The 14,005-nt window shown below is 39.4% G+C and overlaps 1 protein-coding gene across 2 annotated transcripts in view; it reads left to right on the top strand.

The window, feature by feature from the left end:
* The first annotated feature begins 9,022 nt into the window (after nt 1-9,022).
* Nucleotides 9,023-14,005, top strand: part of LOC109309026 (aromatase) — a 22,634-nt gene continuing 17,651 nt past the window's right edge. Inside the window, exons 1-2 of one of the 2 annotated variants that reach the window (XM_019533586.1) lie at nt 9,023-9,351; nt 11,079-11,229. In XM_019533586.1, coding sequence (XP_019389131.1) covers nt 9,207-9,351; nt 11,079-11,229 — 296 coding nt within the window. In that variant the 5' untranslated portion in view covers nt 9,023-9,206. The remainder of the gene's footprint in view (nt 9,352-11,078; nt 11,230-14,005) is intronic. The other variant, XM_019533585.1, reaches the window with a different exon arrangement.

Genomic DNA, 14,005 nt, shown 5'->3' with positions numbered 1-14,005 from the left:
ATCCCTCAATTTAACAGGCAACCTAAGAACATAAGCATCCCTTCTACTTCAGTGAGACAATTCCTCTGCTTAATTTTAAGCCTGCAGTTGTTTTGCTGGATATCTTAGCACCATACAGCATGGGTCCCATATTAATGTCAAACATCATAAAGTCCACAGGGAGCTAATGCTGAAAAAGTTGCACATGGGCATTGCAAATATAGCTGATGGACTTCTCCATTCATACTGTGCTTGCATGCGTATGTATGTATGTACACACATGCGCGCGCACGCACGCAGAAGACGCCCTACTAAACACCAAAGCCTGCTCATTAAAAATGCATACATTAAGAACAGCCATGAAGTTAAATGTAATGTTGTGAAATCTATAGCTAAATCCATCAAAAAAATTCCATTCATCTTAAACAGTCACATTTCTTATGACTACAGTGATTTCTGCACTGGAACATTATTGGGGGAATTACAACAGCAATTATAATTATCAATGTTTGATACACTGGTGGTCTACCCAACATGTTTATTTTATTAAGAAGCACTGCATTTTCCCTAGTTCCACTTTACTTTGGTTTTTTCTTTGTTTCACATTCAGGCAGCATTCCCAGGATCATTGCAGCAAAGCCACTCCTTGGCCAGAGATTAGCTTTTTGTGGAGTGCCTCACAAAAGATATGTATGTACGTATCCATAAGGGGTGTCTAAGCCTTTGCAGTTTGCCCCAAATCTTCAACTTTAAGCTAGTCATGAAAGCTGGCAGTAGTCAGAATCTGCTTCTAGACAAAGAAAATTGTGCTATTCACTTAAATTCATATACAGTCAGAATTAATGTTCCTGGTGTCAAGGAAATGCAAAATTAGTCTATATAAAAACATTGTTTTCCTATACTAAGAAACTGTTCTGTCAGGTGCTAAATGAGTATTATCTCCTCCATTTAGGGGGAAGTTTTTATAAGTAAAAAAAATCACCCTGGTGATTTATAATTGAGATGAGATGTCTCTACCTCCACCAGGAGATAGAACTCCTCCCCCAGTGGAAGACACAGATCTTCTCAAAAGCACCATTTCAGCTGCCAGGACTAGAGAAAATTGCCTGTGGTCAAGACTGATCCTTGAAAGAACCTGCTGGATTAACCTGAAGATCAATGTAGAATTATATGAACTCCCATTCTAGTCATTTTCTGCTCAGACCATGTAGCCTGACTTCTGAGGCATTTTGATCACTTCTTGGGTTTTTAATTTGTATCATAAAGCTGCAGAGTTTACAACCTGATTGTCAGGGAGTTCAGGAGAGGGGGAGAGGGAATCATTTTCATAGACAGTCTTGTGTTTGACCATAGCTCATCTCGACATTCACAGTGACAGTTATTTGAAAATGTATTCAAAGTAGTCTAGAAGTTTCTTACAGTACTGGATATTCAGGCCTCAAAGATTTGCAACCTGCAGTGTCCTCTGGTGGTAAATGCTTTAGCAACAGCTGGAATTTGCAGATAAAAGTTGATAGGATTGCATGTATTCGCTTCCTGATAATAACATTGCAAGTAAAATTAATCTCACAAAACCATCTGGCTTGAAAAAGAATCTCTTGGTTTGACTTTTTAGTGTTTTCTTTCAGCTTTCTCCTCCACGACTGTGGAGTTAGTGAATTAACACACACACACACTGTCAGCATCTTTCACTCAAAATAAACATGTATAGTATGCAAACTTCCTTTTTACCTATTGGTTTCACCATTGATTTTTCTCTCTAATAACTACAGCATACATTGGCTCTTCTGAAAATAGCAAATCTACTCATTTTTGTCCCTAAAGTAAAGGCCTTGGATACAATGCATCTCAATGCAGTGCAGTGTGTTGAAGAAAGTAAGCCAAGTTTCAGGAGGAAACAAGGAGGGATAGTTACACCTCTAGTGGTAAATCAGCTGTCACTCCTTGTTTTATTCTGTTTTAAGGCTTTTGCCAAGACATTTCAGAGAATATTTAATTCAAAGCAATTAGAGTCTTTGCATTACAGTAATTTACAGTAATTTTCTGGCACTGAACCCTAATGTGTTATCTTCACATCTTTTTTAACATGGGGCTGTAGATGGCTACCATCAGAAAATGCAGTAGCTGGAAGAAATATAAGCAAGTAGGTGGAAATGGTGGTTCATCAGAAGGCACTTTTTGTGGGTAAATGTGCTCCTACCCCCCTCTTTCAGCAGGGTATTTTAGCAAGCATACATTAAGACAAGAGAAACCTGAAAAAGTCTGGATGCTTACTATGTAATGAAAATTGTATAGCCTAGTTTCAGTGAAAGACAAAATATCTAAGAAGTCAGTGAAATTTCTGAAATAATCTAGGGGTCAGAGTCTTATTAACACCAAGACTGCTCTAGACTACTGCAGCATCATAAAAAGGACCTCAATTCTAAGGCAGAGCACTGGTAAAAAAAAATAACCACCTTGGTGTAGGTCTGGGACACTTAAATAGCACGTATTCATAAATGTCACATCAAACTATTTTGTTACCTAGGAATATGACTTACTGAAATATAGAAGTGAAGTACAGGAGTGGTAAAACAAACAGATAAAGTTCCAGGGCATTTTGAATACAGGATTGCATTTGTATCAAAGTGGTAATTGGTGAATTGCAGGTTCATAGGATCATAAGGAAAGTAGAGCTGGAAGGGATCACATTGCCTAGCCCCCTGCTCAAGGCAGGATCATCCCTGACTAAACCATCCCAACCCTGTGTCTATCTAACCGGCTTCAGAAAGTTTCTAAGGATGGAGATTCCACAACCTCTCTAGGTTACCTATACTAATGCCTGACAATTGTCATAGTCAAGAAAATTCCTTCTAATCTCCAGCCTAAATTTTCTCTGCTGCAGCTTGAAGCTGTTCCTCCTAATCCTGTCTTGCAGCCACAGAGAAAAGCCCATCTCTATCCTCCCTATAATCACTCTTCAGATATTTGAAGACTCTTATCAAATCCTCCCTCAGTCTTCTCATCTTCAGGCTAAATAACCCTAGTTCTTTCAGCCTTTCCTCATAAGCCTCATCTCCCAGGCTCCTGATCATTTTTGTTGTCCTGCACTGGATTCTTTCCAAACTGTCCATGTCCTTCTTGAAGTGTGGGGCTCAAAACTGGACACAGTACTCCAGGTGAGGCCTCACCAGTGCTGAATAGAGCAAAAGAATTAATTCCCCTGATTTTCAAGTGACATTCCTGTTAATACAACCTGGGATGCTGCTGGCTTTTTTTTTTCAATGAGATCTCACTGTAGGCTCATATTCAACTTATTGTCCACTATAACTCCCAGGTCCTTCTCTGTGGTACTACAGCTTAGCCTGTCATTCCTCAGCTTGTATTTGTACATGTGGTTATTCTGTCCCAAGTGTAGGACCTTGCACTTTTCCTTGTTACATGTTACTGGTGATGTGCACAGATTAGGAAGTCTAACACACAGTCATTTTGTTCTTCTGAGTTGCCAAGCTACACAGAGAATTAAGTCTCTTCCAAGGAAACCAACAAACAGCAATATGCACCTTTCCAACATACAACTATTGAATTAATGAAAAGTTGTGTAGTAAAGTGACTTACTGATTTCATGCCACAGCAAAAGGAATCAGAGGGGTAACAGTGGGAGTATGTTTTTATTTTGACAAGAAAATAAATGTTAAAGTTTGGGGTAGTTTGGAACAAAACCCCAATTCAGTGCAAGTGAACTTCAAAAAAAAGGTTGTCTACGTCCGTGTCTAAGCCTACTTCATCTCATATTACTCCACCGAATACATGCACACCTTGCCTGGAGCCACTATTCTGTTACAGGTACATGAATGAAAAACCAGCTGGAGGAGACTAGGTAAAAAAGGAAGAACTCAACCATTTGTATGGTATACAGCCAAGCAGATATACTGTGGCTATAAATCACATGAAACTTATTTATAGGTTTTTAATATGGAAATGTAACTATGAACTGCCTTTCATTTCCAATAGTATTATGAGCTTCACTAATATTAATAACACTGCACATTGGAAATATATGCATGTTTTCTACATTTACTCAGAGGAAGCATTTAGCACCAGACCTAATGTTCCTAACATCTGCTAAGTCCAAAATTCAATCCTAAGTGACTCCTGCAGAGCAGCTACTTAGAAATGCATACCTGAATTCAATGGGCATCTTCCCTGTTTACCTTGAAAGTCCAAGAGACCTGAAATTCCTGTCCAAGATCCAAACTGCCCTAGGCTAAGCAGCTGGGTGCCTAACTCTTACTGGCTGCATTGTCATGAGATGCTGACTGCACAGGTTGTGACTGCATAATCACTTAGTACTTGCAAGCACAAGTACTTGCAAACCTGGCATTACTGCACACTATGATTGCCACACAACATCCTGGTGACATTGACTGCACAGTAGCTCATTACTACTGTGCAGTAGCATTGTGTCACAGTTCATGCCCCGCAACACTACTGCACGGTAGTAATGAGCTACTGCGCAGTAAGCAACTTATGTAGATACAGCCACTGAGATCCAGCAGGTGAGCCAAGTGGTAACAACTGTAATATCAACCCCAACACAAAACAAGCTACTCCCATAGCCACTTTTATTCATGAACACAATCAGAGACTCCCTTTCATAATACCTCAGTAGTCAGAGCACTCTCTGAATGTGTTACCCAGCATCAGTGCCCTCTTCAGTCTGAGGGAAATTCAAATCCAGACTTCCCTTCTCAGGAGAATATGAACCATGAACAAAAGCCACTGTGAAGCAAGGACAGTGAGATTCCTGGGACCAGAAGCAGAGTGAGCAAGAAGCCTGACTCCATCACCCACTGGTTAGAGCACTTGGCTGTAGGTAAGCATGGAGGAAAACAGAGTCCTGTCTTCCATTCCCTGCTTCCGGAGTTGTTCATGCACTTTCAGTGATCAGTTTAGGGAAAAAAAACACGTTCCTTCTTGCTCGGTGTCCTTCTGACAAGCAATCTTGTGCCCTGGTATAACAAAGAACTCCTAAAGGATTTTTGTAGCCAAGCTTTCTGCAGAGAAAGGTCTGTTCTCTGCACTCCTCAGCTTTATTGCACTTTTTAAAAGCAGGATTATGTAAAATGCATGAACAGTTCCAGGAATATGGATTGGCAGCCTGGTCTGCCCTCTCCCAGCCATGTCCCAATTGAGTGAAAAAGTGCCTGGGATAAATCACACTTGATAGCACATACAACTGTATCTTTGGCAGTGTTTTGTTTTAAAGAGGACAGATGTACTGCAAGGAAACATTTAGATACTTGTTATCTCTCTGTTTGGGTAGCTGTGGGCAATGTGCTTTCTAGCAATCACTATTTGGGGTAGCAAAATAGTTAGAAATGCAGATATATAGACATAGAAATGACTATGCTATACTACTAAAGTATAGAAGTAGTAAGAGTGTAGTAAGAGTGATTCAACTGGGGGAACCCATGGCACAACAAGTTGCTGATCTGTTAAATCTCACTGTATCCAGAAAAATAGTTTGACCAAAGGACAACACTTGTAGCTCAGTGCACTACTCAGTCCTTTGTTGTTTAAGACTAGCAAGCAAAGGAAAGCATTTCACATAACCACAACCTTTTTGGCCTGGCACCTGAATCCTTTATGTACCCATTTCTCAAAAGCTCAAGAGCAAGTAAGATTGGCTGAATCTGATCCGTGTCAGTACTACCTACCCAGTCAATTGCAGATCAGTCATGGCTTCAGTTGCTCTTCACACAGGCTGTTTTCCTGACCTTCTCACAGTTCAGGTGCTGAAGTTACTTGAACTCTGGCTCTATCAGGAAAAAAGAACATAACCTCTTATGGGGTCTAAGCCATCATAAAACCCAAATGTTTTCTTACCCCCCTTAAGCCATGCACAATAGCTCTCCCTTTCCCAGATCTGTTTTCACTCTCAAAAGTGTTTTCTACCTCTCAGATTTTTTTCACTGTCTCTCCATTTGACAGAGTATTGATTCTCAGGACTGCTGTTCCTAAGCAGGAGGTTTGCCCAAGGAACAGCTTCCTACAAATCATCCAACCTGTTCTCCTCTGCAGCCAAACACTACTGGCCAGGTGCTCTTCATGAGGGCCCACAGCTTCCGTGGGAGTCAGCTAAGCAGTCAGCAGCGATCTAGGTTTTATCTCCCCTTAAAGAGGCTAGTCACATGTGACAGGGTCCTTAGGTCAAATTTACAGGAATGTGAATGAGTGTCCTAGTCTTAGCCTTAAGTTATAGTGTCCTTGATTCATTTCAGATCAACAGTGCACAGACTGTGTACTCCTCCTTAATCAACATCACACATGAGCCAAAGCCTGGATTTCATGTTCAGGTACTGGTCCCAACAAAGTGGTCATGTATTTTGGCAAGTCCAGTGCAAATGTGTGCATCAGATTCACCTCTAGAAAGCTACTACTATTTGTGGATATCTCACCAAGACAGTCCCATAGCACTCAAGCTTACACACAGGAGCATTGGCTTCCAAAAACTTTTCCAGTTTCTGATCAACTTAACATATAAATTGCAATTAAAACCCTCCATTCCTACTAAGCAAAAATCGCAGAAAGATCACCAAAATAAATGGAAGCTTACAGGTGGTCAAATTTTTTGAAGAGGCTCAACCAACATCCATCTGCACATCCTGTGCTGTGCTCTTGTGGAAACCCCTCCACAAGCTAGCTAAACTGGGGAGCCAAATCACAAGCTGCCTAAGTAGGAAACTAGAGGTTTTATCTCCTTTAGTCTCCTTGTCATGTTGAGTACATGCAGTCTCTAATCTGTCTTCCCTACGTATCAGGTAGAGCAGGGTGAGGTTTAGAGATGAAAATATCAGAGAAGAGAAACTGAGGATCAGCTAACACACCAAGGGCTGCCTTGAACCCTCACCCAGTGCTTTTCTTCATTAAAGTCTCCAGCTTCTTCCTTTATTTTCCACAGCTGAGAAATGGTAGTGAGAGTGATATGCAGTTTAAACACACAGATCATTCAAAAACCTGTGCCCTGAGGCATTTTTTGCTATAATGTGTAACAAACATTTCCAAAGGTAGAAGCATCTATCTTTATCAACCATATAAAAGCAACTACCTCCTTTCCCATGTTTGGAAACAGTAATCTTTTTATGTATTCACAACCCAATGATGACATCAACATCATTGTTGAGTTCCAAACAACAAAAGTAATACTTACATTTTAGTAACATACCATTTGAGACTTAAAATATTTTGCATACATTAATGAATGGTATTAATTCCCACAGCACTGTGGGAATTCATGCAATTACTTACATTTTGCAGAAGGTATGAGATTGGCCAAAGACACAAGGTAAGGCTGTGAGAGTAGAGAACAGACCCAGATCTCCTATGCTTTTAACCACAAAGAAGAATCCTAGAATTGGAAGGGACATCAAGGGTCATTTAATCCAACCCCTGCATAAGTGAAGGATGCATTTTTCTTAAACCAGTGTCCTCTTGAAACATTCTACAACTCCCTGGGCAACTTGTTCTATCATCTTACTGCCCTTACAGTAAAGAAGCTTTTTCTGAGACTTAATTTAAACCTACTTTACAGCAGTTTGAACCCACTGCTTTCTATCCTACCCTTTGCAGGAGCTAAAAAGAGAGGAGGTATAACTACCACTTTTGGCACCCTGCAAAGAGAGTGTCATGCAGGGGGTGCAGAACACGAGTGAGCAGGAGGAGGGAATGCCAAAAGCTGCTGCTGGAGTGGATTCCACATACTCTCTAAATCAGCACTGGGGCTAGTGCCCCATTTTCCACACCCTAGTTACACTTCTGGAGAAGAGACTTGCATTGTGGGAAGCATACAAGTTAAGGAGTAATCCGCACCAATAAATATAAAATGTCTCATGGGATCCAGCTAGTCACCAGAGCACTGCACATGTGTCCAGCTTGGCATCTTGTGCATGATAAGATATTCCCTTTAGGAAAATTCACCAAGTATTTCATAGTAGTGATCCAAAATAACACTTGAATTCACAAAGTTTTGAATTATTGCTTCCCTTTCTCACACTTTGTGGATGGTCTGTACCTCTACTACTTAGATTGAAAGTCCATGAGGTCTCACCATCTGTAAAGCACCTACCATGTTATTGCACATTGTATAAATAATATAATAGTACAAATAATGACCAAAGTAAGGTTGTGAGACATAAGCATATAATAAATCTGAGCACACGTGGAAAGCATAATATGAGTGAGTTGGTGGTTAAACCCAAAGAAGTCTGAATTTGGAACAGCTGCACTCATGTGCGTCCAGTACCTATACATCATAGTTTTAATCTATTAATATCTCAAGGACTCAAAAATATTGACATTTAATTATCAAGAGTAGATGTTAAAGAATGTTTTGCTAATTTATTGTGACATGTAACAACAAACTATAAGGTGTCTCACTTCACTCAGATAATAGTGTCAGTTTTCACAAGGATGATCAAATCTCATAGTTCATAGAATAAACTTAAGAAGATCTGTAGGAACAAAAGCAGGAATCTTCCTTCTCTTATGTGTTGTAGGATAATCATGTGATTGTCTTTTTAGCTGTCCTTTGAGTCAAGCATTGGTCACTACCGCAAAAAAGATACAGCATCAGGTCAGTGAACCTACAGTCTACTTTGGTAGGCTAAGCTTTATGCAACAATGCTAAATATTATGAAAATATATAAAAAATTCAATGCATTGCATTATTTTGGAAATCCAAGGATACTCACAAACACCAGTGATAAATACTAGAAGGGGAAAAAAGGGTCAGTGACTTAGACCAAAGCCTGTATGCAAGCTCATTCAATGCCTCCACATTTGTTGAGAGTTTAATTTGTTTTATTTTGGTTATAAATTTGGCACGTTGTCGGGAATAAACGTCATTATTGGCCAGCCAAGGGCAATATCAAAGATAAAAGGTCTATCAGCTAAAGTATCCAAAAGGAACCTGAACTTCAATACCAAGGTCAGAAAAACGTCGTTTTTTTCTGGGCAGAAAGTGTATCTGCTCCAAGTCTGTTTTGACTTGTGGTTTAGTTTGTCTTGTCTAAGCAGCCAGCCTCATTATAAAAACAAAGCTACTATTGGAATGAGTTTGCCCAGCTACAGGATCTGCAAAGGGTCTGGAAGGTACTGATTACAGTGAAAGGTGCTTTCAAATTTGAATCCGTCTGCCTCTTTCCCCATTGCTTCCACAGAAGACAAAGAAAATTCTCTTGGAAAAGATGATACTGGAAACCTTGAATCCAATGCATTACAACATCACCAATGTGGTGCCAGAAGCCATGCCAGCTGCCACCGTGCCCATACTCCTCCTCGCAGGCTTTCTTTTCCTAATATGGAATTATGAAGAAACATCATCAATCCCAGGTAAACCCATATTAGAAACAGTATCTCCCAAAATGTCTCCAGAGCTTTTCTTTTGCTTTTCAAATAAGGATAAAAAAAAGGAAAGTGATGTTTCAGAAGCTCCTAACAAGGAAGTTTATAAAATAAAGACAAGCAAAAGGAAAAATCTGAAGGGCCCAGCTTGACTCCCAGTCTTGCATTGTAAAATGGGCTTGGTAGGAATAAGTATTCCTTTATTTGCTTTCCACTGAATAGAGTCTTGCATGATAGGAAGATAAGAATTTTAAACAAAATCAGTTTTCTACCTTCTGTATCATTTTCATGTATGCTTTAGAGCTTTATATCTTATCACCTTTGAAAAACTTTACAGCTTTGGAAAGCACTTGCTGGTAGAAATCACACTAACTGAGGGGATGCAATCGTTCGGGAACCCTTTCATTACCTACATTTCTCTATGCTTTTGACACTAAAGAATTTTTTCTTAGGGGATGATATCCCAGTTTCATGACTTCCTGCAATAGTTTTAGAATCATTTCACAGCTGTCACTAATTCAGGTTTTTCTCCATCAGGTATAGTTTAATGAATGATCATTTGTTAGAATACAATGTGCACTTCACACTGGTATGGATCAAGAATAACATTAGCTAATAGTGAGGTGATAGAGTGAAACTAGCAGGAAAGGATAGCCAAACCTGATACCTCTCATTGAACAATTCCTTCTGGAGAGTTTAAAGAATATTGGAAAAGCATTCACAGGGGTTTTTGAGTCTAACCTGAATGCTTTATAGAATTAGTCAAGTAATAATACATTAATTTGCCTAAATTCACAGGCTATGTATTGGCTTTCTTATGATTCCTGTCTATAAAGGCTGAAATCTTAAGGAACTTGTAAACCTCGTGTCCTGCATAAAATACAAAACTTTTCTTTAAATATTGAACTTGCTTTGTGTCATGGATCTGAATAAACGCCATGAAATTAGAGTGGAAGCTGTCAGCAAAAGCAGAGGTTTCCTTGTAAAACAGAGTTCCAAAACCATTCAAAGCCTTTTCTCAGTGATACCAGTTCAGTTCTAGTATTGTTTTAAGCCAATACAGTTATCTAGACTTCTCAGGAGAAATAAGTTCAGAATTCTGTCCATTAGCTACCTTCAGAGTATCCAGTACTAGCCTCTTTCTTGAGAAAGTCATATCCATAAGATCACTGAATAAAATGCTCTTAAATGCATCTGTTTTCTAAGTCTGTGCCTTCTTTATGTACTACTATTTATATGATAAAAAAAAGCCAAGAAGTTGAATTTGTGTCAGTTAATCATCACAGCGTAACATAAGTTCCACACACATTTTTCAAACTACTTGTTAAATTTATCAGTGGATAAACAATAATATGATGACATTAGTCTTTGAGCTGTAGTTTACTTCTTGATATGTAGGCATTCTACTAGTGGAGGACAATTCAACAACTGTCTAACTGAAGTATCAAGAACAGATTCAGAACTTAGTTTACTGTGTGCTTACAAGCTGTTTGTGGGGCATAGCACCGAATTTGTGCAGCTGGTACATTCTCTCTCAGCTCCATAGATTAAAAGTTGCCCTAGGTCAGATTGTTGTAAGGAAATTTTATCTGAGATCAAGCATCCAAATATAGACCTTGACCATGAAGCAAAAGATCCTGTGCAAAGAGTGATTTTGGCATATTTTGTAACCAATCTTTGCTAAAATGTGTAATTTTCTTTCATTTTTTCTGTAGGGCCTTGTTATTGTATGGGAGTCGGTGCCCTCATTTCACATGGGAGATTTCTTTGGATGGGAGTAGGCAAGGCCTGCAACTATTACAATAAGATGTATGGAGAATTTGTGAGAGTTTGGATCAGTGGAGAGGAAACACTTATTATTAGCAAGTAAATCTTTGTTTTCTCTTTCTAATAATATAACAAGTATTTCACACATTTTTACCAGGCACTTTGTTATACTAGAATTATTTAATTATTTTCAAAGTTATTTATCACTTACAGAAATCTCATGTCGCCTGCTGTTTGCTGATCTTTCTCTGGGTAGATTCTGAATGTCAGTATTTGGTTATTGAAGGCTTGATTCTGCACCTCTGAAGTCTTTGGAAATTTTGCCACAGACTTCACAGGAAGAAGGATCAGGCCCAAATTCTGCAAATATTTAATACTATTTGTAGTGTGTTTACTATTCATGGTAATGATCAATATACTAAGTATAAGACACCACACACACACACACACACACACACACACACACACACACACACAGAGTCTAAACAATTTGTTGAATTGATGCTTATATAGTTTTAGTAATTCCAATCACCATAATAAGCATGAGGATGTTACTATGAATGAAAAACATTAATACTCCTTTTTCACACACAAAAACCAACTGCTTGATTAGCCATTTCAATGGTTCTGGATTCAGACCCCTCAGTTATATAAAAGTCGAAATAAGGATGCTTGAAATATTTTGTTGTCCAATGGTCTCTACCACTGTGGATTGGACAAGTCACTAAATCCTCATACCTTAATTTCCATCTTTGTAAAAATGGCTGATAATGGTGATGATAATGACAATATTATTTACTCTTACCTGACATAGATGTCAGGGTTTTAATTATTTAATGTCTGGCAGAAGGCAGGCAGCATGGCATGGCATCTTATAGATTAACTCATTCAGGGGGGCATGCGCTTTCGTAGGCTACAGAGTACTTCATCAGATGCTATTTCATCATTCACAGCCTCTGATGAAGCAGGCTGAAAGATATGAAAGCTCTGACGAAGTTAGTCTGTCCTGCCTTTTACCTAACTTTGGATTAACGCAGCTAACAACTTCACTCTATTTAATGTCTAGGCAGTGCTTGTAACATGAAAGTCTGTCTAATTGTTAAGAACTGTTAATGCTTTCAGTATTTAGATTCAGGTCTGGGGTAGATCATCAGAAATAATCAGATGTATACACACCAATGCCACAGAGGCATCAGACATCCCAGTCAGCACCTCAAATTGCCTCCCATTTAAAAATCTGGACAGAAGGAAAATTAGTATTCTAAAATCCTTTACATTAAAATAAAGCAAGCTTTCTCCATGCACAGTTAAACAGCACAGTCTGAATCCTATCAAAACATATAGCTCCATCCTGTTCCTATTGAAGGCAACTGGAATTTTGCCATCAGCTACAATTGCACTGAGATTAGATGCATAGAGGGAAAGACTGGCAGAGCATGCGGTATAATTCACATCGTCTCCTACAGGACTTCACTGCATAATTTTTGCTTCTATCAGCAAAGTCCAGGCCAATTTCAATAATAATTACATTTGTTTCATCTGCTCATGCAGGGCCAAACCCTGACATCCTGTAATTCGGGCACACTGTAATTGGCTTTAGTGGGGCAAGCAGATTTGTGGAGAACATGGGATCCTCTCCCTTTCTGACCTACTAGAGGCATGCCATCATTACAGCACTTGTGCTCAGGTTTATGAAATATAGATGCTGCCGTTTCTTGCACCTTAAAAGCTGTAGCTACAAGCTTCGTTGCTGTTTACACTACATAATCCTTCAGTGTTTGTGCAATCTTTACTCAAGCAAAACTCCTAGGCTAACTAAAACCTCGGATCTAGTCAAGTCAACAGCAAAACTCCCATTTACTTCAATGGGGCCAGGATTTCAGTGGGAGCTTTTTTCTCAAGAAAATGAGCATGTCAGGGCCTGGCCCACAAAACATGCATCACAGCATACTAACTGGCCAATGGTTTGCCTTTGATCCTTGCCTCATTTCTTTCCTTGGTGCCTTTGATCTCATAATTGTATGCTGCTGGATCAGCATTCCTAAGAAGATAGCTCCCTCTAAAGGAGATGATGTTTGAAAGTAGTAAATGCTAATTATGGCAAGTTTGCTAATGTAGGATAATTCAAGAATCTCTTCTACTAGAAGAAGCAAAGCAGTCATTGTGGTTTCCTGTGGGATATTGTTGCCACATGTACAACTGTACAATTTTTCCTTCAGTTTCATCACATTTTCATGTAGGAATAATCATACTGCCCACTAAATAATTATCATATATGAAACATGCCTATATATTTCCAAATTAACAGCCATATGTAGAAATGCTGAATTGTCTTGTGCAATGCATGTATTGATACAGCTACTGAATCAAACAATGCATTCTTTTCAGTCAAGGGAGGGTCTCACAAGATACTGTGATCTGTGATCTATCCAGCAATACTGTCAAAGATCCAGAGGTCTTATATAGGATGATACCCAATGAAATTACAAAACTGAGATCACATTTATTGGTCTCTAACAAACATGACTGAGAGAGATGGTCTTTGTTTACATCTGATCTCACAGGGCATCTCCAGACAAGCACTGCATATTTGCAGCATGGGCTCAAAGTTTGATACCTGGATTTCCAGGTATCAAATAAAAACACCACAGAGAAAAGCAGCACAGAGCATGGTTCCCCACTGTGCCCTGAGACAAGCTGGGGCTCGGACCTCCAGAAACACCTTCGCATCCAGCCAGAGTGTCTCTATGGTGGCCGCTGCTGCCCTAGCAAATGCCTTGCATGCAGGCAAACAGGAGCGGTGCAAAGCTATGACCCAGGAGCTGTCCCCAGTTAAGTAGGGAGTGGGGGGGTGGGGAGTGGCAGGGAAAGTGGG

The sequence above is a fragment of the Crocodylus porosus genome, unplaced genomic scaffold, assembly GCF_001723895.1.
Source record: "Crocodylus porosus isolate Cpor-Errol unplaced genomic scaffold, CroPor_comp1, whole genome shotgun sequence".
NCBI lineage: Eukaryota > Metazoa > Chordata > Crocodylia > Crocodylidae > Crocodylus > Crocodylus porosus.
The sequence above is the reverse complement of the archived record's forward strand: the minus strand, read 5'-3'. Positions and strand labels throughout refer to the sequence as shown.